The 26,611-nt window shown below is 43.3% G+C and overlaps 1 protein-coding gene across 2 annotated transcripts in view; it reads left to right on the forward strand.

The window, feature by feature from the left end:
* The window catches only part of SBF2 (SET binding factor 2), a 264,683-nt gene that overhangs the window by 126,977 nt on the left and 111,095 nt on the right, over positions 1-26,611 (forward strand). For both annotated transcript variants that reach the window (XM_070763308.1, XM_070763319.1), the window contains exon 7: positions 26,207-26,339. In XM_070763308.1, the coding sequence (XP_070619409.1) occupies positions 26,207-26,339 (133 nt within the window). The remainder of the gene's footprint in view (positions 1-26,206; positions 26,340-26,611) is intronic.

A 26,611-nucleotide genomic window follows, 5' to 3' on the forward strand; every position in this document is an offset into this window, starting at 1 on the left:
CTCTTTTAAATTTAAATTGTAAATTAAGCATGTATACCACAACAAAAAGCAAAATCTAATAAATTGTATCTAAAGCATAAAATCGGATTAAAAAAAACAAGTATACTGATATTCTGTGGTTAACCAAGTTTGTTTATTTGGTATGCTTGTTTTAGCAACTTCTTCCTTAGCACAATACATATGGAATATTAATTAATGAGTATGATTACACACAAACTTACTCATCTTAAGCAGGCAATAGAAATTAAAGTTAGTAAAGATGATTAATATGCTGTGTCATTAGCAATCTGTAGTTCTTTTGTTACAAATTGATTTCAGATGTTACAATAAACATACAGGTGGTCATCAATTAATGGCAGAAATTGGGACTGGAATTTTGGTTTATAACGATGCAGTTGTCAAACACAAAGTAAGGTGACAGCACTCCTCATACTTTCCACTGCCATCATAGAAAAGGGGGATAGGGAAAAATTATTTTCTCTATCACACAATACTAGGACAAGGGGGCACTCCCTAAAGCATGGGTCCCCAAACCTTTTACACAGGGGGCCACTTTGGACTGTTGGAGGGCCGGATTATATAAAAAAACTATGAACAAATCCCTATGCACACTGCACATGCCTTATTTTAAAGAAAAAATAAAATGGGAGCGTACTATTTAGAGGGGGTGGGGAGAAGTCTGAAATTAATATATATTTATGTTTTGTTTTTAATTTTTTTTGTTAACATCTCATTGGCTATACAAGGTTTTCTTGGTTTATAGAAAAATGTATAAAGAAAGAAGGAAGCATTTTGGCATAAGTTAGAAATATAATTGGTGTTGTACTTTTTGAAGGAACATTAAGGAGGGAATTTAATTAAAAGAAAAGTATGTACCTGGATGACAACACTAGAAAAAAAACTTTTGCAACTTTTTTGATGATTGATATTAGTTACTAACAAAATACCGCATTTTACTCATGGAGAATTAGATGGTACACTATATTGTTTGAATGTATGTTGAGAGAAAAATTTAAAACACTTTACACCCCCCCAAAAGAAGTCCTTCCTTCCTCCGTCCTCCATTCAATTCATTCTTCCTTCCTTCCTTCCTTCTTTCCTTCCTTCCTTCCTTCCTTCCTTGTTCCCTCCATTCCTTCCTTCCTTCTTTCCTTCCTTCCTTCCTTTCCCCCCATTTCTCCTTCCTTCTTTACTTTCCTCCCTCTTTCCTCCCTCTCCTTTTATCTCTCTCTCTCTTGCTTTCTTTCTCTCTTACTCACTCTCTTTCTCTCTCTCTCTTGCTTTCTTTCTCTCCCTTTCTCTCCCTTTCTCTCTCCCTCTCTTTCTCCCCCTTCCTTCCCTTCCCTCCCTCCTTCCTTCCTCTTCACTTCTCTTTCCCTCCCTCTTTTCCCCTTTTCTTTCCCTTTTCTTTCTCTCCACTTCTCTCTCTCTCTTTTCCCTCTTTCACCCTCCTTCTTCTCTCCCTGCGGAGGACTTGCCCAACAAGCCTCCACACTCCGACCCTGGACTCCCATTCAATCCCCATTCAGAAAATGGGAGCTGGCAACACAAAGAGGAGGAGGAGGTGGGTGTGTGCATGTTTGTGTGTGTGTTGTGCCCGGCTCAGCTTTCGGCAGGCCTTCTTTTACCTCGGGTGAGATGAGATCGAGGGGGACGTTCTCGCCGTTGTCACTACGGCTTCGGATGCGGAGCTCCCTCAGCGAGCGGGCACAGAGACTCACCGCCTCCTCCGGGCGCAATCCCCGCCTTGGTGGGAGGCGCCAGCAGTAGACACAGGCAGTGGGGAAGGAGAGGGAGCCGCTGCCGCCGCCGGCACCACCCGCTGCGGATGGGCCGGTGCCGAGCCTCTTTGAAGTTCACGGCGGAGTGCTCAGCCTCCCCACCCCCCAGGCGCATGATGGGCTGGCAGTCGAACAAGACTTCCTGTGCTCCTGTCACTCATCCATGATAAATGGCCTCAGTGGGCTGCATGTGGCCCGTGGGCCGTAGTTTGGCGACCACTGCCCTAAAGCTCATAGGTAAGAAAGGATTAATTTAATGACGATGGTGATTGGCTTAACAATTGTCATAAAAAAGGTTGTAAAATCAGGTGAGCCAGCTGTCATGACTTACAACCATATTGATCAGGCCCCATTACAATGTTGAGGACTGCTTTATTGTAAGTCACTTTAGTTAGCTTTAGTTACATTTAATTCAATTCAAACATTAATGTAGCAAAACTTGTTTATGTAAAAAATATAACATTAAATCACTAAGCCTTGCTTCGGTACTTTTAATAGCATTATTATTTAACTATTGTCCATGGGCAGATGAATGGTTGGAAAATTGAGGGTGGAATAGTGAAGGTTTAGTTTTCATCCTGTTTTGCATTGGTTCTGAATTATGACCTATTATAAAATAATTTATTAGAATCACATATTCATGAATTCACAGCTGTTAAGAGAGGGAATTCCAGTATGAAGTACCCTCTGCTTCATCCAAGAATGACCACTAACAAAGAATTCCATGTTAAGGCAATAATTCCTGCTTTTAATAATTTTTCAAAAATATAAATATAATTGTACTAGTACAAATGCAAGCTATTTATAATAAATTATTCTCATCTGTTTGCTAAATATAGAACAACCAACATTTGCAAAATAATTTGATAATTTACAGAGAGATTGTGCAATATCAGTGTGTAACTCACTCATCCTCCTGCCTCACTTTTGGTCAGAAATTAAGGGAAGTTCTTTCTACATCATGCAAAACACATTGTTTCTAAAAGAAAAAAGAAAAGAAAGGAAAAAAAGGAAAATGTCAATAGTTCAAAAATAATTTGAATTTGTATTATTTCATAAGGTAAATGTACAAAATGCAAATTTAACAATCCCTACATTTTAAAATACCTATATTTAATAAAATTAAGAGAGGTTTGTCAAGACTTACAATTTTTTAAATTTTTATTTTCTTTAAATGATACTATTATAATTCTGAAAGCTTCATTGAAACAATGAAAGCCAAATTATCTGTTTTTAATCTTCAGGGATTATTTTAATTTGAATAGTTTCAGTAACTGTTAATTACTTCTATTTGAAAAAAAGATCATAAAGACAACACAAGAGAACTATTGATTGAATAAATTTTGGTTTTCTAACAAGCCTATTTTTCAGAGATAAGAATAGCTATCAGACTAACCTATAATAATAACTGTCTCTATTAAGAGCACCAAAATGTTCAAGTTCCTTGATGAATCTTAATCTTAAAGGATATGTAGGTTATAACTGGACTGGATAATATTTTTGGCTATGAGCCACCTTCATGAATTCATATTAAATGCAGTTATCAATGGCTTTAGTTGTATAGCAATGACATACTGATGCCATCGAATGGAATTTCAGAGTTAAACTTTATTAGCCTTCTCATTTGTTATTTTAAAAAACCACTCAAAATTGCACTTCTAGTTCCTAAGCTCTGCTCTGAGTCCGCTTTGGAATGAGTGGCATATAAATAAAATAAATAATAATAATTATTATTTTTTTGCTGCCAAATGTTGACAGCTGATCTTAAACAATATCAAAAGCTGCTTTTGATTTCTAGGACATGAATTCCTGATAAATGGTTTAAAATTGTGTTACCTTTAAGAATTGAATATATTTAAGTATTTAAATAGCTTTTAGCAATGATAAGCTAAAGAAAGGACATTGTAGTTACTTAGGGGAAGACTACTAAAAGGGAAGGTCTGTTTGTATTATGTAGGACAACTTGGCTTGAGTCTCAGGTTTGGGATGGAAGCAGATAGATTGTTTTACTGAAAGGTTTATAGAATAATGGATAAGGTGGCCAAGGTGGTGCAGTGGGTAGAGTACAGTACTGCAGGCCACTACTAGATCTGCAGGTCAGCGGTTCAAATCTCATCACCAGCTCAAGGTTGACTCAGCCTTCCATCCTTCCGAGGTGGGTAAAATGAGGACCCGAAATGTGGGGCCAATATGTGGAGGCTCTGTTAAAAAGTGCTATTGCTAACATGTTGTAAGGCACCCTGAGTCTAAGGAGAAGGGAGACAGACAGACAGGAAGGAAGGAAAGAAAGAAAGAAAGAAAGAAAGAAAGAAAGAAAGAAAGAAAGAAAGAAAGAAAGAAAGAAAGAGAAGAACTTATCCCAAATAAGACAGAGGTATTTTCTTTGTTACTGGATAGGATGGTGCTGTTTCTGAAATGAAAAATATGCAACTGAGATTATATGTGAGTGAACAATATCATTATAAAAGGAATTCATTTCATTAGCTGTGCTTTAATTATTTATACTACTTTATTTTTCAGAGTATAACATGCACCTTTCTCTCCCCCCCCCCTTAAAAGAGGGTGGAAATGTTGGTGCATCTTATACACCAAATACAGCCATTGTGGACCTCCAGAAGCCCTGCCCCCACATCCCAATTTTGCAAAGTAAATGGGCCTGTTTTTCAGAGGGTTTGTGAGGCCTGGAGAGTGCTCCTGGGGCTGGAGAAAGCACTCTGCAGGCCTTCCAAACACTCTGTATGCCCCATTTTTCACAAAAACTGATAAAAACGGGCCTGCTTTTGTGAAAAATGGAGTGCGCAGAGGGTTTGGAAGGCCTGCAGAATGCTCCTGGGGAACAGGGAGTACAATTTTTTTCTTACCTCTGCAAAATCTTGATGTGCCTTATACACCAGTATGTCTTCTACTCCAAAAATATCGTATATGTTCTACATAAGCATCAAATCCTTGCTTAATGACAGTATTTGGAATTGGGATGTCTATTACTAAGCAATGTGGTCATAAAATGCAAATTTATGTGATAGCACCACTTTGCTTTGCTATCAAACAGCAATCCTGGTTACCATTATTAAGCAAATCATTGCTGGTCATTAAGTGAGTAACTCACATGACCATGATTGCCAACTCACTGCTGGCTTTCTCATTGACTTGGCTTAAGGGAAGCCAGCAAGAAGGTCATAAATCACAATCGTGGCCACAGAACACTGCAACCGTCAGAAATCTGGGCCAGACGCCAACACCCCCATTGCAATCATATGACTGCTGGGGAATTGTAAAAGTGGATATCAGTCATAAGTACTACTTGTTCGTCATAAAGTTGAACAGTCACTGAATAAGTAGTCATTAACCAAGCACTATTTATATAGAGGTTTTATTTGTATACTGGTAGGCAGTAGTGGTAATAACAACATCTGATTTGTGGATTTTGTTCTAATTGAGATTTACCAAACCATATGATTACAGTCTCCAAAGAGGCACTAATGTCTTACTTGTTTATTTTGGCTTATAATCGAAAGAGTTCTAATTAGAGTTAATTGATTTTAATTGTGAATTCTTGATCTGGTTTTTCTCCAAACATTGTTTTAGTATTGTATGAACAAATAGTAGGGTTTGGGTTTTTCTTAAAAGCACAATTTTGAAAGTATTAATATTTTAAACATCTTGTTGATATCCAAAAATATAAACATAACTAAAAGTCATGCAGCCCAGTCTTAATTGAAAATGTTGCTCAGCAATCAGGCAAGTCACATATGCACCTGTCATTTGCTTTTATGCATTACTGTTAAAAAATACTGGTCAACCCTTAAGAAAATATAATTTATACCCAATGTATGAACAATTTTGGAAAGTTGCCTTACCAACCAATTCCCTTATGAACAAGGGCTATTTAAGTTAAAATATTTTTGTAAAATGAATATTAGAATAAAATGATACAAAGTATGTTGTTTTTTATTATGTTTTAAACACCAGCTTTAGAAAACGTCTTGGCAAAAAACAGGATTCATGTAGCTGGCTTCTAAATAAAGTTCATTGTCTTGGCATTTTAAATCAGGAAGATGATGATTGGAATGGAATGAAGGATCTGACCCTTGCAAATATTCCAAATTTAGCAGAAGCTGTTGTAGTCTGAAAATCTTTCAAGGTTAACCATTGATTCTATGCAAGGAACAAAAATAGTACCATTAATTATTGAAGATTATGGCTGTGAAATTGCAGTTTCAGGATTACTGATATGAGGTTGCAGCTACTAAACAATAATAAAAGAGTATGAACCTTTTTAAATGGAGAGTTTTAATTTCTAAAAAATATTTTTGAATGATTTAACATTCTGAAATTCAAAAACTTCATTAATTGAATTAATTAATTATTAAAAATTAAGTTTTGTTGTAAGCAAAACAATGGCAGTCCCAACAGATTTACAATTAACTTAAACAATGAGAAATTATATTGCACTCAGAATTATAATGCCTGACATAGCAAGAGTTTTATATCTCACTCTTAGTTGTCCCAGAATGTTATGATCAAAGCTACTGGTAGATCACCTTTTATGTCTCACAGCATACAATAAAGCATTTACTACAGGATGTTGACCTTATGACCTATTTTAAGTGCAGTTTGCCAAATAATGATTCTATTGCTTTGGAATTTGAAGACTTAATTATTGTGGTAACCAATTACAAAGCATTAAAAAAGTCAATATCATCCAAAATAAAAAAATGAAAAAGCTAAAACAAACAACCTGAAATTACATACATGATTAAGTATTAAGTATGCCAAGATTCCACTTTTAGTATATCAGATTTTGTATAATAGGAAACACAAAATATTCTTCATATGAAAATAAGTTTTATTCTGTATATGCACTGGACGATCAATTGTCCGGGCTTTTGCTTATCCCTGGGAATGTAATATGGTAAAATACTTTTATCATATTTGGGTCTATAAAATTGGCCATTTCTATCTAGAAATTGTGGATTTGATTTATATATAGAGATACACTCCAGTTGCTATTTACTGTTTGATAATTTTGTCAAAATATTAAATATCTAAATCCACATACAGTATATCTCACATGACAGAAACTGGTTTTCCCTATCTATATTTTTAAAAATCTAATTAAGAATAGTGTTTTATTTCCTGAAATTACTGCATTATTTTTGAATATTTCCTGGTTATTCCAAAATTATATGCTGTAAAGACACCCTGTGTTAGCATACTGCCCCCCAACAATCTGGATCCTTATTTTACTGACCTCAGAAAGATGGAAGGCTGAGTTAATCTTGAGCCGGTGTGAATCGAACTGCCAAACTGCTGTCAATCTGCAGTCAGCAGAATTAGCTTGCAGTACTATATTCTAACCCAGTGATGCCAAACCTTAGTGCCCACGCCCATAATTCAATGCCTGGGGAGGGCAAAAACAGCTTCCTTAACCCCTCCCCCCGGAGGCCCTCTAGAGGCTGGAAATGGCCTGTTTCCCAACTTCTGGTGGGCCTAGTAGGCTTGTGTTTCTCCCCCCCCCTCAGGCTCCAAAGGAGTAAAAACGGCCTCCCCCATCCCTATGGAAGTTCTCTGGAAGCCAAAATCACCCTCCTAGAGCCTCTGTGCGAGCCAAAAATCAGCTGGCCAGCACACATATGCACATTGGAGCTGAGAAATGGCTTTGCGTTCCACTCATGCCATAGGTTCACCATCACTGTTCTAACCACTGCGCCACTATGTTTCTTATGAATGAAAATGAGAAATGAGAAAAATGCAGATTTCCACATCTTGGAGTCAGCTACTCAGATGGCCCTCTGTCATGTCCTAATAGTTGCACTTAAGATGTTGGCAAGACAAAAAGTCCTCTTCAAATGTTTTATACTCGGATAGGATATAATGTGTAATTTATTTATTTGGATGACCTCATTCCATACCAGAAATGTTTAGCACTTGGAATTGTGTTGGGAATATAGCAATAAACAATATTTTCTGGTATTTTCTGAATTAACTTTCAGTTTGCACACTGCCATCAAACTCTAATAATGAACTTGAAAATTTTCCATGGATTCAGACAGACATGAACATGTTATCAATGTATTATATCGTAAATCCAGAGGACCTTGCATATCTGTTTCATGTATTAAATAATATTTATGAAATAGTAGATGATGAGATTGGAAGTCTTTTTTTCAAATACAAAAAAAGTATGTAAATTATCATAACATACATATGTAAATTATCATACAATATTTAGCATAATTTCAATTGCTAGAAAAAGAATTCTTAGGATTATGCAGTATAATGTAGATTGCAAAGCAATGCATGTAGATCCCTACATGGAAAAAGAGATGTCAGTTGTTTAAACTAACTTTTGAAGCGACAAAGGAACATAACCATTATTATTGCTGGTGCACACTGGATAATTAAGATAGACAAAGAATACTAAAAAGTAGGAACTTCATGGATAGAAAGATCTTTGATTATATTGATCATGTCAATAGTGGGTTATGCTTAGAAATATGAAAATCCCAGAACATCTCATTGTCATGCAAAATCTATACATGGACATACCACAGCACATACCAAACAGCTTCAGCTTGGCAAACAAAACAAGGCTCTATGCCAGCAATGGCGAACCTATGGCACGGGTGCCACAGGTGGCACGTGGAGCCATATCTGCTGGCAGGCGAGCCGTTACCTTAGCTCAGCTCTAATGTGTATCTGTGAGCTGCCCAGCTGGTTTTTGGCCTGCACAGAGGCTCTGGAAGGGCAGTTTTGGCTTCCAGAGAGCCTCCAGGGGGATGGGGGAGGGCGTTTTTACTTTCCTCCGGCTTCAGGGAAGCCTTTGGAGCCTAGGGAGGCGAAACACGAGCCTACTGGGCCCACCAAGAGTTGGGAAACAGAGAGCCTCTAGGGGGGTGGGGAAAGCTATTTTTTCCCTCCCCAGGCATTGAATTATGGGTGTGGGCACTTGCACTTGTACACACGCTCTTTCGGCACCCAAGGAACAAAAAGTTTGCCATCACTGCTCTATACCCTCCCTCTTATTTATTCAAGCTATATACTTATGAAACTGGATTGGAAGAACATGGTTTTAAAAGTGGAGGAAGAATCTTTACTACTAAGAATGTGAATCTTTAGCTTCTGCCTTTTAAGATCAACTATAACAGTGAAGAAATAAGCAGTCAAGAAATACATCACAGACTAACACTTGGTAGAACTGCCATAAAGTATGTATGTATGTATGTATGTATGTATGTATGTATGTATGTATGTATGTATGTATGTATATATGTATCTATTTATCAATTTATTTATTGGACTTACTGTATATGCCACCCCTCTCCATGGATTTGGGGTGGCTCACAACATGTTGATAAAAAGATACAGTATAAAATATTTCTAAGCCAATTAATAGAATAATTACTTTAAAAAAAGTCTTAAAACTAGTCATTTAAAAAATAAACTTTTGCCAGACCCATCCTCGAATACAGCTCATCTGTTTGGAACCCATATCGCATCTCAGACATTAACACCCTTGAAAATGTCCAAAGATACTTCACCAGAAGAGCCCTTCACTCCTCCACTCGAAATAGAATACCCTATGAGACTAGACTTTCAATCCTGGGCCTAGAAAGTTTAGAACTAAGACGCCTTAAACAAGATCTAAGTATTGCCCACAAGATCATATGCTGCAACGTCCTGCCTGTCGGCGACTACTTCAGCTTCAACCACAACAACACAAGAGCACACAACAGATTTAAACTTAATATTAACCGTTCCAAACTTGACTGTAAAAAATATGACTTCAGTAACCGAGTTGTCGAAGCGTGGAACTCACTACCGGACTCCATAGTGTCATTCCCAAACCCCCAACACTTTACCCTTAGATTTTCTACAGTTGACCTATCCAGATTCCTAAGAGGTCAGTAAGGGGCGAGTACAAGTGCACTAGAGTGCCTTCCATCCCCTGTCCTATTGCTCTCCTATATCTCCTATACCTTTCTTCTATTCCTATATCTCTTCTTCTATTCTTTCATTGATATGTTCTATTATATATCTTTTCTATTATTTCTTAGATATATTTTACTATGAGTATCTCCTCTATAACCTTCATCATGTATTTTACTATGTTTATATAGATATACAGTGATCCCCTGCTCGTTGCGAGGGTTCCGTTCCAGGACCCCCCGCAACGAGCGGGTTTTCGCGAAGTAGCGCTGCAGAAGTAAAAACACCATCTGCGCATGTGCAGATGGTGTTTTTACTCCCACAGCGCTAGCGAGGAACCGAAGATTGGGGGCGGCGCGGCTGTTTGCCGCCGGCATGGGGGGCTTCCTAGCAGCCCCCCAAACCCGGGTTGGGGGTCCGGGGGGTGCTGGCAAGCCCCCCATGCCGGCGGCGACATTTTAAAATAGCCGCGCCGCCCCCAATCTTCGGCTCCTCTGCGCTGGCTCTCGGCGCTTTCGAGCTGAGTCCGGGAGCGAATTCCCTTCCGGACTCAGCTCAAAAGCGCCGATAGCCAGCGCTAGCGAACGGCTCCTCCGCGCTGGCTATCGGCGCTTTCGAGCTGAGTCCGGGAGCGAATTCTCTTCCGGACTCAGCTCAAAAGCGCCGATAGCCAGCGCTAGCGAACGGCTCCTCCGCGCTGGCTATCGGCGCTTTCGAGCTGAGTTCGGGAGCGAATTCTCTTCCGGACTCAGCTCAAAAGCGCCGATAGCCAGCGCTAGCGAACGGCTCCTCCGCGCTGGCTATCGGCGCTTTCGAGCTGAGTCCGGGAGCGAATTCTCTTCCGGACTCAGCTCAAAAGCGCCGATAGCCAGCGCTAGCGAACGGCTCCTCCGCGCTGGCTATCGGCGCTTTCGAGCTGAGTCCGGGAGCGAATTCTCTTCCGGACTCAGCTCAAAAGCGCCGATAGCCAGCGCTAGCGAACGGCTTGTCCACGCTGGCTCTCCGCGCTTTCGAGCTGAGTCCTGGAGCGAATTCGCTTCAGGACTCAGCTCGAAAGCGGCGAGAATGAACCGCGTGGGCGGGCGAAGGGCGGGCGGCAGCGAGGAGTTTGCGTGGGCGGTGGGGAAACTCCTCGCTGACGCCAGCAAGAGGGGGAAGACCCAGGGAAGCCGGTTGCCATCTACGCATGCGTGCCCATAGAAAAAACGGGCACGCATGCGTAGATGGTATTTTGACTTCCGGGTTGAAAAATAGCGAAGTACCCTGTTCGCAATGGTTGGGGACGCAATAAACGGGGGATCACTGTATACCCACTAAAACCCTCATTTTGTATTGGACAAAAAAATAAAATAAACAATCACATCCAAACTGTAACATTCAATATTAGATGTCATGATGTATCTGTATCGACAAAGATTAAAATTCTGCAATTTGGTATTCCCTGTGACACTCTATAGAACCAAAAATTGGACTTTGAAGAAGCAGGATAGAAGGAATGTCGACATTTTTTAACATTGGTGTTAGAGAAGACTATTAAGAATAACATAGAGAATAAGCAAAAATACCAAATGAATCATCAAACAAACCTAGGTTTTGAGATACAGATGACCAGACTCATTTTATCCCATATTAAAATATAAATCATACTTTTTAACACAATCCTTAAAATAAATTGTTCCCACTTTTTTTTTACAACTTTAAACTTTAATAATAGCTCTTTGAGGTGGCTCAGAATTGATAAGTAGTACAATATAGATGTTATATGTTCTAATTTCCTTGCTGCTATTAGTCTTAAAAGCTAGATGTATCAACATAAAGACAGCCCCATGCAGGGCACCTTATTCCCCAGCCTGTATTCCTGTTGTGCAGGGCAAGTATACATTCTACAAATTTACATTTTTTTCTCTATTTAGGAAACCCACGCTCACTTTGAGATTCTAATTTGATTAGATTAGATTAGATTTATTGGATTTATATGCCGCCCCTCTCCGCAAACTCGGGGCGGCTCACAACAATAATAAAAAACAGTACATAATAACAAATCCAATAATTTGATTTGAATCATGGGTTAATTATGCACTTTTCAAAAATAAATTTGTGAAATCTATTCTTCATTATTAAACATAATAATTTATTTTTTTATTTTTCTACAGCATTAAATACCCACCTTTTTATTAGGCAAGAGACATCAGGATTCTGTAAAAGTAGTTTAAAAGGCTGTACTGTATATCCTATTTCTTTAGTGAACCTGATTTCCCTTCTGATTAAAATGTTGCTTGCATCCCTTTCTAGAATAATTAAGAAAAGGTTTCTGATAACTGCTAACCCATATTTGTGAATTAGTCTCACTAAATTACTGATAATTGGAACCAAACATTGTGCAAGGCTGTTTTCTGTTTCATCATGTGCAATTCCGGTTAAATTCTATAATTCTTTGTGAAGTCCTTAAAAGTGTGCAGTGCTTTTTGTGCTAATATGGTAACACTTTAAACAATGCAGTATGTACGTGAGTGTCTATGTGTAGCTTGTAAATCATTTTTAGAACAACAGGAAACAGGATGATTGATTACATTTTTTTTAAAATGTAGGAAGTCAGATATTTCAGTACAAATTACTTACCTTTTCAAATCTTTTTAAAAAATTTAGTCAGGAAGCTTTTGTCAATTTTTTCCCTAACATATGGATAATGTTCAACAGGAAGCATGCTTGACTATGGAAGTTTAATCTGTAATAATGAACACTAGATATGTTGTTTATTTGTTTTAGCATTGTCTGGTCTGTTTGTGCCCTTGGCTAGTCAGTATCACAGATGTGTTTTGAAGTTCAAGGCGACAACAAATATAGTTCTGGAAGCATGAAGATCTGTCTTTAGAAGTTGACATTGCAATTAGTTATTTTTCAAAAGTTGAAGAGGACATTTTATTTTACTTCTTTCATAGTGTTACCTGAAGTAAACTGTTATTATTACTTATGACTATTATTATTATTATTATTATTATTATTATTATTATTATTACTACTACTATTACTATGGCATACTGATTGAAAGAAATCTTATTTTGTCCTCCAACTGTTTCAGCTTTTGAAGTTAAACATTATTTTATGTTCTTTTTCTAACAATCCTAATTTACCAGTAGCTAAAACTTTGATTTTTGGCACTAGCTGATATTAGCAAGTAGCATCATGTGTGACTTATTTGCCATAATTGGATATAAAGTTACATGGTTTTGTTAAACTTTTCAGACGTAAATATCTGTCACTTCTGATCAAAGCAAAGAATCTCACTTTATCTAAATCCACATTGAATATTAAGAATAATAGAATGAATACCTTTTTAGAGGCATATATAAAAAGAGAAGGTCAAAGAACACAAGGCAGACCCAGAAGAAGATGGAGAAACAACATCTATTAATAATGGTTGAGGATGTCAGAAGAGCAAGTGCCAGAACGTTCTCCCCTGCACTGTTCGGAGAGTCCAATGTGGGTTGTTCTTCAGCCTCATTGGCAGGGACTGAGTTAAAAATTAACATAATTATGTCCCGCCCCCCTCTACCTCCTCAGGTTCAGTCTTAAAAACTCAGTCATAGTGTAGGGACTATGAGTTTTCTTCTCACAGTATGTGAGATTTATAGGATGTTTACTAACAATAATTTTTTCTCCTTTTTTTCCCTTTCTCTATAGGAGGAAGACCTGGATCTCGAGAACCACTGCCCTCCGGGGTATTGTTCTCCGTCTCTTCAATCCCTGAGAGGCCACTGCTCTCCGGAGTATTGCCTTGCTGAAAGGGATCGCTGGATTGGGGTCCCTGACGCCCGCGATCAGACCCCCCCCAACCACTCTTCCAGCGCAACGAGTCTCCGAGTATCGGTTCTTACCGATCAGAGGAGCAATCAGTACACAGAATTTCCCCATGGGGGGAAATCAGCTGTAAGGCGATCCCAGCAGCTCCCAGACAGCGTTCCTGCCGATCGGCAATGGAAAAAGAAAAAAAGATCAGCTGTTCGGAGGCCCTTTGCAGCCACCTTGTTCCCGATCGCTCAGAGGAGCAGAGATCGAAGGAATTGAAGGGGGGGGGTGCAGAAGGTGATTGCCGAGCTGCCCGAAGTTGCGCCCGCCATTTTGGCGCAGGGCCAAAGCCTCTGAGTCCCCCTCCGGCCGTTTGAGAAGCAGAGCTTTTCCCGCCTGATGTCACGGCCGCCATCTTGTTTGCTAAGGGGTCAGAGTGACTAGGCTCTTTTCAGCCTATCCCAGGGCTGCCATCTTGCTTCAGGGCGTTGCCAGGACAACGAAGCTATTATGGGCTTCTACCTAGTATCCAGCCAATCACGAGCAGGAAAAACAGATGACATGTTATTAAGGGGACACCAGCTTCCCTAGTCCACCATTTTACTTGCTTTTAAGCAGTAACCTCGTGTTTTTGGCTCGGTGTTGTTACAAACATGTCTCAATCCAGTCCCAGCGCTCCTGTGCCCTCCTCCTCCAAGAATAAAAGTAAGGACAAGGGGCCCAGCTCAAAATCTAAGGGGAAAAGCTCTCAGTCCTCCAATGCACTAAAGGAGGCTGAGAAGAAAATAAAGGCCCTCGAGGCCCAGCTGGACAAAGCAAAACCAAGACAAGGGCCTAGCCCCTCAGCCATGGTTATTCCACCCGTTTATCAAAGCCCGCTGGGTCCTCCTCCCCTGTCATCGGCCACCTTCGAGGGGCCTCCCTTTCAAAGCGCTGGGGGTCTTTCACCAGACCGCCCATTAAGTGCCCCCCCACCATCTGAGGGATTTCAGAGATCAGAATGGAGCAGGCCTGCCTCTCAACCTCCAGCAGCTACAGCCACATTCACGCCCACAGCAGCAGGGCTCAGGGGCTCTACAGATAACTGGCAAGCCATGTCTCCCTCGGTACAAGACATGATTGCTTCAGCTTATGCACAGGGCATAGCAATTGGGGCCCAACAACAACATCAATCCCCACTGCCACCTCGCCCCAGCAGGCAGGATATCTGGTCAGCTCCTGCACCTGCACCTTCCCTGCATGACTCTTTTCAGGAGGAGCAAGAGTTCAGAGAGGCCTTTTCAGACCCAGAGAATGAGCTGTCGGGGGATGAAGCCACCTTACCAGAACAGCCTGTATTAGCAGGCTTATTCAAGGCACCCCTTTTCAGGGTTCTCCTAAACAAGGCCAGAACCACACTAACTTTGACCAGTGCCCAAAAGACGGCTGACCAGGATGTGGGCACATTACCCGCTTCCAGACTCATTAATGAGCCTCAAAGGGACTCAGAAACTATCCCTGCAGTGCCCATATTTGCAGAAAACATAAAGAGGCCCTGGCAGCAACCAGCAGCAGCTCTGGGTCCCTCAGCTCTGGACAAGAAGCTTTACTCCTTCGATCCAGAAATAGAGGATTTGCTCCAATACCCGGCTGTGGATACCCCGGTTACCTCGCTAATTTCCAATGCCCTGGTTCCATCGGAGATGGCGGATGGTTTGCGGCCCGATGATAGGAAGGCCGAGAACCTGATCCGGAGAATGCACCAGCTATGTGCCTGGTCCTTGAGAGCTGCTATGGCAGCCTCCTTCTTCAACCTGGCCTCAATCCTTTGGCTTCGAGACATCCTCCCCAGGTTGGGCCCGGAGGACGCTCGCCTTCGCCAAGACATTAATAAATTGATCGCCTCCACGGAGTTCTCCGCCGATGCCACCTTGGCTGCTTCCAGGTTTTCATCCAGGGCGATGGCTACCAACCTTTCCACTCGACGCCTAATATGGCTCCGCTCTTGGCAAGCGGACGCCAAATCGAAATGGCGTCTTGCAACCGCGCCCTACCAAGGGACCACACTTTTTGGAGAATCACTAGATAAAGTCTTGATCGAGGATAAAGACAAGAAAAAGGTGCTGCCAAGGTCGGCGAGGAGGCAAGACAGGCGGGCGGCCCCATACTACAGAAGGCAGCCCTTTCGAGCGGACACGGCCGCGCCTGCGGCCTCAAACACCAGGCCATATGGACAGAGCTCCTACACGCAGCCATCCTTCAGGTCCAACAGAACAGGTTATGGAGACAGGAACCGACAGTTCCAACAGCCCCGCAGATCCTTTCGGGGCGGGAACAGAGGAGGGTACCGAAAACAAAAATGACTTACCCATCCAGGTACCCATCAGTGGACGCCTGCAGTCCTTCTCAGGCTCTTGGGCGGCTATTTCCACCGACATTTGGGCGCTAGATACCGTGAAGAATGGTCTGCGCATCAACTTCCTACAGACTCCTCCGGACAGATTCCTACAATGCCCGTCGCTATCTCAACCAAGATGTTCCCTGATTGCCAGGGAAGTACAACACCTGTTGGACATTGGGGCAATAGAACCGGTGCCAGTACATCAACAAGGACAGGGGTTCTACTCTATCGTGTTCTTGGTCCCCAAGACGTCCGGCGGCTACCGCCTGATTCTCAACCTCAAGCAGCTGAACATCTATGTTCGCTACCAACGTTTCAAGATGCATTCCTTACAGTCAATCCTGGCATCCATCCGACACCACGACTGGATGACCTCCATCGACCTCAAAGAGGCGTACCTGCACGTACCAGTTCATCCACATCATCGACGTTTCCTCCGCTTTTGTATACAGGACCATCATTTCCAGTACAGGGCAATGCCCTTCGGACTTTCATTGGCCCCCAGAGCTTTCACCAAGCTTCTGGATGTACTGACAGCCGACCTGAGAACCAGATCCATTCGTCTCATGGCCTATCTGGACGACGTAATCATCTTGTCCAGCAACCCTCAACAGGCCAGACTAGATCTACAACGGACAATACGTTCTCTAGAGACCTGTGGTTTCACGATCAACTATGTGAAAAGCCACCTGAATCCAACCAAACAGCTCTTACATTTGGGAACTCTGATAGACTCTGCAGCCGGAATCGTTTACCTGTCATCAGAGAGGCAGCAGAGGGTGAGGACGGTGATAGCTTTTATTCAGCACCGCACCAGGGTCCCCTTGGCCCTTCTATCCCAGCTGCTAGGAGTCTTCATCTCCTGCATCAGCATCGTCCCATGGGCACGGCTGCATGCCCGCCCACTTCAATGGCTCCTCCTCCCCTTCCAAAGAGCACGCATGAGCCACTCCAAACACCAGGTACGTCTCACGTTACCCGTCCGTCACTCTCTGCCCTGGTGGACGTCCCAAGCGCTGACCAGAGGCTCTCCCTTCCTACACCATCGGGAGGTGACGATCACTACAGATGCGAGCCTCTCCGGCTGGGGAGCACATTGCGGCTCCAGAGTGGCCCAGGGTCTCTGGACAGCAGACGACCTGAGGGACCCCAATATCAACTTACTAGAACTAAGGGCAGTCTTCAAGGCACTCCACTCCTTCAAAGACCGGGTAGAGGGACAGCATGTCCTCGTCATGACGGACAACGTAGCAACAAGGGCCCATATAAATCATCAGGGAGGTACGAGGTCGGGCCGTTTGATAGAGGAGGCTCACTCCCTGATGTCTTGGGCGGAAACACACCTGGTCTCGATCCAAGCAGAACACATCTCAGGATCAGACAACACCCAGGCGGATTGGTTGAGCCGCACAACCATCGACCCGGGGGAATGGTCATTGAACCCGGAGGTTTTCCAGGACATTATACACCGTTATGGGGAACCGGTAGTGGACCTGTTCGCGACCCACCTCAACAACCAAGTGGTCCGATTCTACTCCCGGTTCCCGTGCCCGGGAGCCGACCGTATCAATGCGCTCCTCTCCCCATGGCCAAGGGGTCTACTCTACGCCTTCCCTCCGACTTGCCTTCTACCCAGGGTAGTCTCCAAGATACTCTCGGAGCAGGCGGAGGTGATTCTCGTCGCCCCCTTTTGGCCCAGACGACCATGGTTCGCGGACTTGATGGACCTCTCAACCTCCCCGCCATGGAGGATCCCATACCACAGACTCTCCCTCACCCAGGGGTCGTTGGTGCACCCAGAGCCTCAGTGGTGGAGGCTTGCCGTGTGGAGATTGAGGGGGACCGCTTGAGGGCGGAATCCCTGTCGGAAAAGGTCATCCATACCATCCAATCGGCTCGACGCCCGTCAACGACTCGCATTTACCAAGCGACATGGGCAGCGTTTTGTAGATTCTGCAGAGCACGAGAGATCCCCCCTCGCTCAGCCTCCATCTTACATCTATTAGACTTCCTACAGAAGGGGCTGGACGAAGGGCTGACCCCAAACACCCTTCGCAGGCAGGTGGCAGCTATCGCCACGGTCTTAAGACCAGACCCCCTTCGACCGATTTCCCATCATCCATGGGTTAAAGACTTTCTCCGAGGAGCCTCGAATCTTTCTCCTCCAGTTATCCATCACTTCCCATCCTGGGATTTGACTTTGGTCTTACAGGCCCTTACAGGACCTCCTTTTGAACCACTGAGAGAAATCACGCTTTGCCTTCTATCAATCAAAGTAGCGTTCTTAGTGGCCATCACATCTGCTCGCAGGGTGTCGGAACTCGCGGCATTGTCAGTCCGGCCGGACCTTTGCGTGTTCCACCCAGATCGGGTTACTCTTCGGTTAGATCCCAGCTTTCTGCCGAAGGTCAACACAAGATTTCATAGATCCCAGGACATAATATTACCGGACTTCTGTACCCACGGCTCACACCCGTCAGTCTTACGCTGGCACAAAGTGGACGTCCGTAGAGCTCTAAAGATTTACATTCGACGGACCAGCTCTTTCAGGAAATCAGAAGCATTATTCGTTTCCTTCTTCCCAGGATCCATGGGCAACAAGGTGTCCTCTAAAACTATCAGCCGATGGATCCGGTCCTGCATTATGGAGGCATACAGGACACGTGGGACACCTTTGCCAAGGACAATCACGGCTCACTCTACCAGAAGTGCAGCCACCACTGCCGCCTGGAACACACAGGCGTCAATCGATGACATCTGTCGGGCCGCAACCTGGGCGGCCCCCACGACTTTCATCAGACACTACCGTATAGACTCATTTGCTTCATCGGAAGCGGCATTCGGTCGCAGAGTGCTGCAACGGGTTTGTGTTCAGACACCCCTGGTCCAGCCTATCCCGCCCTAGTTGGTTTGCTTGGGTATATCCCACATTGGACTCTCCGAACAGTGCAGGGGAGAAGGACCGTTGAACTTACCTGAACGGTCTTCTCGCTGCACTGTGAGGAGAGTCCAAACCCTCCCGGCTTCTTGGCCCAGGGGTTCAGTTCGTTACCAGTTTAACTTCTTAGTTAATAAAATTGGTTTGTTTACACTATTCCTTCGTTTTTCTTGACTGAACCTGAGGAGGTAGAGGGGGGCGGGACATAATTATGTTAATTTTTAACTCAGTCCCTGCCAATGAGGCTGAAGAACAACCCACATTGGACTCTCCTCACAGTGCAGCGAGAAGACCGTTCAGGTAAGTTCAACGGTCCTTTTATCTTCTTTGACATCCAAAGTGGTAAAGAGGAAGTAGAGAAGAAGACCTGTTTAGAGGGAGAAAATCTGTATGAATATTGATATATTGGGTCGAAAACATATATTCAATATATTTTAATTAAATAAATACAAGATAGATTTGTGAATAAGATTCACAGCTGGTATACACTAATTTTAAAAACTAAGCTTTACAGTGTAATCATTTTCCCCTCCCTCTGTTGATGGACACACATCTCCTAGTCTTGATATGATGTGTAATTTAAAATCCTTGGACAACAGTCTTTTTTATTTCCTTAAGTAATAAGCAGATTCATATTCCAGATAGCTCATTGGGTATTAATTCATGCCTATTTTCTCACTATAGAGAATGCATGCACACTTCTCATCTCTGGGATCTTCAAACCAAACCCAAACTCAAACCTTTGGGTCCTCAATAAATCCTCAAATATTATTCTGCTGGCAAGTCATCTCATATTTGTTGCTGCCATGCCACAGGATGAACTATTGGCTAAAAGTGCTTCTCCATCCTGAGGTGGAACAAGCCTTCAGGGATGGGAAGTGCTTGACCAATCATCTTCAGGATTGAGTCAGTCAATTTGAATACTTGCTAAGAGCTGTCCCATAGCCCCAGATCTGACTTGGTCCTTCAGGAGAAAAGTCGTGGTTGCTCTCCTTCTGCAATTTTAGATCACTGGGATTCCTTTCTTCTCTTCTAAATTACAGTAGTTTTCTTTATTAATTCATCCTCTGCTTACCACATTAGCCTTTTGCTAATTAGATTCCTTACTTGCTTTCTAAATTATTAGTCTTTGGCTAATTAGGTTCCTTTCTTGCTTTCTAAATTCGTTTTCTTTTTCGGTTTAACATCCGCTTACCACAACAGCCTTTATCAGGACGTAACACAATAGCTTCAAGCAGGACAGAGATTCCTTCTCTGCCCTTCAAGCTGAACGGCCGTAGCCTCCGACAAAATATTAACCATCAGCAGCAACCTATCAGGCAAACTTTCAACCTACGGAAACCCCATCCTAAATTGGCTAAAACTATTTCAAAAAGCCACAGGTGCCACTAGAGTAAGATTGAGACACCCATTCATGTTTCAGCTCCAGCGGTTACTCCCCTCCTCCCCCGAGAAGCTCACCCTGTGTGTCAGCCGCACGGCTGGCCAGAAGGAGTCTCGGTCGCTGCTGGAGTCAGATTGTGGTAACTGCTCAATAGTCCCTATATAAATAGCTCCAGGGCAATTACTGCTTTTCCTCTCCCACCTGATGGCTATCCTTGGTGGCAGGTGCTGCTGGAGCTTTTCACGGTGCCCATTCTTAAGAAACAGACTGAGGAAACAGAGGACTGATCAGCCCAGCCCCAACACCACCAATTTACCTGACATTGCAAGTGCCGGCAATTCCCATTGAATTGCAGGCAGCCAGCAATGTCAAAACGGCAGGTGTCATTTAGCAATTAAAGCATCACCAGTATTGGGTTCCTACCTGGATGGGGGTGGACAGCGTTCCGGTAGCGAAAATGGAGCAGTTTCTGGCGACTGGCTGGCGGGTGCATGTGTCAGATCAAGATTTGTCTTCTGCGCATGCGCAGGAAGCAACATCTCATGAGAGAACGTACAGGTGCATGAGATTTCAGTGATTTGCGGTGATTTTTTTGCTTCCGTGCATGCAAAAAAATCACCAAACTGTATCGCTCTTGCATGTCTTCTCATGAGATTTGCTTCCTGCGCATGTGCAGAAGACAAATCTTGCTCCAACGCACGCATGCACGCTGGTTACACACGCATACGCATGCCAGACACCCGGAGCTGCATGCACAGCCACACCGTTAGCGGAGGTAAATACCGTGTTTCCCCGATAGTAAGACCCCCCTGATTGTAAGACATATGGGGGGTTTCAGGGGGGTTGGCTAATATAAGCCATACCCCGAAAGTAAGACATATTGCGGGGGGGGGGAGCCCTGGGTCTTCCCCGCTGCACACGCTTTCTCGACGGGGAAGGAGGCTGAACCGCAGATATAACATTGGGAAGAAGGTGCAAGGAATCGCGCGAGGGGGGGATAGCGGCGGTGGTTTGGATTAAGCGATCGTAATCCCCCAAAAGGACGAACTCCAGCCTCGGAAGGCCAATGAACCGATGGCTATGAAATTAAGGCTTTTCTTTGAGAGAGAGAGAGAGAGTGGGGGATAGTCGTCGTCGGAGCGCTAAAGACCAGGGCAGAGAAAGCGCGAGCTGCATGCGGGAGAAGCGGAGGAGGAATCAGGCAAGCCGAATGGGAGCCTGTTCTGTGTGAGTCCGTTCCGGGTTTTGCTTACAGCCCCGGGCATTAGCAATAGCAGCGGCGGCAGGAGAGGCAGCCCTTTGCAATGTGGTCCGCCTGTCTCGGCACTTGCAGAGCGAGGATGTAGAGGTGGGTTTGCGGAGAAATTGCTGGCGGGGAATGGAGCGAGGGAGGGCAGGGGAGGGATTCCCATTCGGCTTGCCTGATTCCTCCTCCGCTTCTCCCGCATGCAGCTCGCGCTTTCTCTGCCCTGGTCTTTAGCGCTCCGACGACGACTATCCCCCACTCTCTCTCTCTCTCTCAAAGAAAAGCCTTAATTTCGTAGCCATCGGTTCATCGGCCTTCCGATGCTGGAGTTCATCCTTTTGGGGGATTACGATCGCTTAATCCAAACCACCGCCGCTATCCCTTCCCTGGGTCTTCCCCGCCGCCCACGCAAAGGGGAAACCCCAATCTTCGCCTCCTCGCTGCTGCGCCGCTAAAAGGACCCTTTCAATTTTTTTTTCAATGTAAGACATACCCCCATAGTAAGACATAGGGGGGCTTTTGGGGGTTAAAAAAAAGTAAGACACTGCCTTACTATCGGGGAAACACGGTAGGAACATCCACCTAAGCCTCATCCATTAAAGTCTTTGTTGCACAGACCTAAAAAGGGATGGACCTTCAGTATCTAATTACAACTACCATTTGTTTGTTTGTTTGTTTGTTTGTTTATTTATTTATTTATTTATTTATTCAATTTTTATGCCCTTCTCCTTAGACTCAGGGCGGCTTACAACATGTTAGCAATAGCACTTTTTAACAGAGCCAGCATATTGCCCCCACAATCCGGGTCCTCATTTTACCCACCTCGGAAGGATGGAAGGCTGAGTCAACCTTGAGCCGGTGATGAGATCTGAACCGCTGACCTTCAGATCTACAGTCAGCTTCAGTGGCCTGCAGTACAGCACTCTACCTGCTGCGCCACCCCGGCTCTTTGATATTTAGTGTTGTCATATCTGCACAGGTCTCTGTATCAATTCCTCTTGTTGAAAAACACTTGCTCATTCAAATTGACTTCTAATATATATACTACGTTATGAATTATAGTATCCTCAAAATGAAAATGAATTCCGAGTCTTCGGAGAGGGCGGCATACAAATCTAAATAATAATAATAATAATTATTATTATTATTATTATTATTATTATTATTATTATCATTATTATCATTATTATCATTATTATCATTATTATCATTATTATCATTATTATCATTATTATCATCATTATTATCATTATCATTATTATCATTATCATCATTATTATTCAGGCATTCTAAGAATGTCCCTCATTCTTAGAACAATATAGCCTCCAACACAAGACTGAAAAAATTCCAGGTAACCACTAGAGCAGTGTTTCCCAACCAATGTGCCATGGGACATAGTCAGGTGTGCCGCGAGCCCGGCCTGGCTGGAGCTTCCCTGGTGGTGACGGGAAGTGAGGTTTTGGGGTTCGGTGGGAGGGCGCCGGCCACTGTTGCTTCTAAGGTGTGTGGGCATGCGCCCGCACAGTCATTAGGACCCCCCCCCCCCGCAGAAATTTTTGAAGTGGCACAAAGCCACGCAGTCCTGAATCTCTCCCTTCTCCGGCCAGCAAAGTCGGCTGCCCGGGAAAGCGACGCGTTTGAAAAGCACGTGTTTAAAAAGCGCGCTGCTTTCCCAGGCAGCCAGATTGCTGGCCGGAGAAGCGAGCGATCCGGGACTGCGTGGCTTTGCACCGTGATGACAACGGTGCTGTGGTGGCCTCCAAGTGCCACCCTTCATGGCGCCCCACCACCCGTTCCTGCAGGTAGAAGTCGGGCGGGGTACCGGGAGGCGGAGGCGGTGCGTGGCCGGGCGCTGAGCACCATAGACACCTGGGAGGGCGAAGGGTTGGATGTGGCTGCTGCCTCTTAGGCGGAGGCAAAGGCAACGGCGGAGTTTGTGCTGGGGCCATGCGGGACCGCTGATCCAGGGGGCCGCGGACCGGCAAGCCGCCCTCCACTCTCTCTCCGCTCTCTCTTTCTCTCTATGTTGCCGGCGTGATGCACGAGAGAGAAAGAGAGAGAGAGAAAAAGGAGGGTTAGAGAGAAAGCAAGAGAGAAAGGGAGAGAAGGAAAGCAAGAGAAAAATCAAGAGAGAGAGAAAGCAAGGGGGAGAGAGAGAAAGCAAGGGGGAGAGAGAGTGTGTGTGAGAGAAAGCAAGAGAGAGAGAAAGAAAGAGAGGAAGAGAGAGAAAGAAAGCAAGAGAGAAAGAGAAAGAGAAAAGGAAAGCAAGGGAGGGAGAAAGAAAGAAATAGAGAAAGAGAGAGAGAGGAAGAGAGAAAGAAAGCAAGAGAGAGAGAAAGCAAGAGAGAAAGAGAAGGAAAGCAAGAGAGAGAGAAAGAGAGAGAGAAAGCAAGAGAGAGAGAAAGCAAGGGAGACAGAAAGAGAAAGAGTGTGTCTGAGAGAGAAAGCAAGAGAGAGAAAGAAAGCAAGAAATAGGGAGAGAGAAAGAGAAAGCAAGAGAGAAAGAAAGAAAGAGGAAGAGAGAAGGAAAGCGAGAGAGAGAGAGAGAGAAAGCAAGGGAGAGAGAGAGAAAGCAAGGGGGAGTGAGAGTGTGTGTGAGAGAAAGCAAGAGAGAGAGAGAAAGCAAGAAAGAGAGGAAGAGAGAGAGAAAGCAAGAGAGAAAGAGAAAGAGAAACGGAAAGCAAGAGAGAGAGAGAGAGAAAGGGAGGGAAGGAGGGCGAGAGAAAGAGCAAAAAAGAGATGAAGGAAGGAAGAAAGGAAGAAAGAAAGAGGGATGGAGAGAGAGGGAAAGAAAGAGGGGGGGAGAAATAGGGCGAAAGGGAGGAAGAGAGGGTTTTTTTGTCCAAACATTTTTATCTCAACCCCCCCCCCCCCCAATGTTCCCCAGGATTCTGTAAGTGTGAATAATGTGGCGCGGCTCAAAAAAGGTTGGGAAACACTGCACTAGAGGTTGATTCTTCCTGTTGCCATTTAATTCATCCAGATACTTGCAGTCCATACCTAGTAGCATTACATTTATTACCTTTACTTTTGGAAAACCTCCTCAGAGCTACAAGCAGTCCTCAACTTAACGGTTATTTGTTTAGACTCCACTTGAAGTTACAATGGCACTGAAAAAAGTGATTTATGACCGTTTTTCACACACAACTGTTGCAGTACCCTGCAGTCACATGACCCAAATATGGATGCTTGGTGACTGCCATGTATTTATGGCAGTAGCAGTGTCCTGAGGTCATGTGGTTATCTTTTGCGATCTGACAAAGTCAATAGAGAAGCCGGATTCATCATAGTATTACCATAGTATTACCATCATAGTACAGTGGTACCTCGGTACTCGAACGCTTCCTTTCTCGTACATTTCGGATACTGAACAAAATTTTCGGCAAAAATTTCCTTCGGTATCTGAACAAAAATTCGGATACCGAACGGCCACAAAAATTTTTGTTTATTATCCGAAATGAGGGGACAGGGTGAGAAGGAATGGGATTCGGAATCCAACATGCCCATTCTGGCCGCCCACTAAACAGCCTCCCAGTTGTGCTCCAAGCTGTAGGGAGTGGGGGGGGGGCGGCTGCAATACCGGCAGTTTCGGGGGAGCTCCTTTCCTTTAAGCAGTTACACCAACTTTCTCTTTCCCGAGAGTAGCGACGGCAGCAGAGGCTTTCCTTAGAGCAGCAGCAGTGCCGGGAACGTGAGATGAGAAAGGGAAGCCTCTGACGTTCCCGGCGCTGCTGCTGCTCTAAGGAAAGCCTCTGCTGCCGTCGCTACTCTCGGGAAAGAGAAAGTTGGTGTAACTGCTTAAAGGGAAGACGAACCACTGAGGAAAGGACACCCACCCCCCCGAAACTGCCCCCACCTTAACTACAGCTTGGAGTGCTTAGACCTCATATCTTTATCCCATAGGAAATAAAGGAAATAGGGGCTGGAAACCAATTAAACCCATTTCCATTATTTCCTATGGGATAAATTAATTCGGTACTCGACCAAATCGGTTCTCGACCACACTTTTGGAACGGATTATGGTCGAATACCGAGGTACCACTTTATTACCAACTAAACAAATGCAGTTTTTCACAACTGTGGCAAGAAAGGTCTTACATTGAGACAAAATTCATTTAACAACTAAAATTGGGTGGCCCCAGAATTATAAATTCTTAGAAAAGTTTTGGCAGTTATTTTGCTCTTTTAAAAAACAACAACTGATTTTACTAATTTATTAACATAATTAATGAAAAAGCTTGTTAGATTTTTCAACCCAGCTAATCTTCAGTCTCTTTGTAGAAAGTGTGTTGGATTCTCTCCAAACTCATAATTATTAATATAAGTTTTTCAGATAAGCTCTGAGATTTTTTTTCTTACCTATTTTTTTAAATTTTGATTTTGTAAGATTGAGCTATTCTATAAGATTGTGCTGTTATACTTGTTCAATAAACTACAGTGACCACTTATATGGCTTTTAGATTAATAAAAGAACAAAACCCATTTGAGGTAATTATTGAGCAATGTTGGAAAATGGGATCAAATGTACTGAAAGATATCCAATTTATGTCATATTGTAATGATATGGAAATAATATTAGTATAATGCATACATGTCAAAGAACAAATGAAAGAACTCAGAAATATGATCTCCAAAATGCAGAATATTATCGCATATTTTCCTAAAATGATTCCAATAAAAGTCAATTAATACATCTTAACTTTCATTCTTTTGTTATTGCAGTAATTCTATATACTTTAAAACTTGTGTATCTTTTTTTAAGGAATTCAAAATGTGCTGAATCTATTCTGTGCAGTCCTTACAGAAAACAAAGTCCTCTTTCATTCTGCTAGTTTCCAAAGACTAAGTGATGCCTGTAGAGCATTAGAATCCTTAATGTTTCCTCTCAAATACAGGTAATTTTTTTATAATGAGTATGTAAAATATTTATCAATGTGGACCAGTACTTTGTCAAATCTTTTATTTGCCATTCCTTTTCATTTAGGGCTGTCCAAATCTAGGACTTTAGAGACATATTGCAAAACAGTATGTCACACCACATGTCAGTGTTTTACAATCTAACTTGTTTTATTTTAATTCATTTGAAATACAAATCAAAGGGCCTTCATAGAAATGTTAAGTTTTAATATGAAGGCTGCAGTGTCTTTTTAAATAAATCGTTTATACA

Source organism: Erythrolamprus reginae, chromosome 1 (genome assembly GCF_031021105.1).
Source record: "Erythrolamprus reginae isolate rEryReg1 chromosome 1, rEryReg1.hap1, whole genome shotgun sequence".
Taxonomy (NCBI): Eukaryota; Metazoa; Chordata; class Lepidosauria; order Squamata; family Dipsadidae; genus Erythrolamprus; species Erythrolamprus reginae.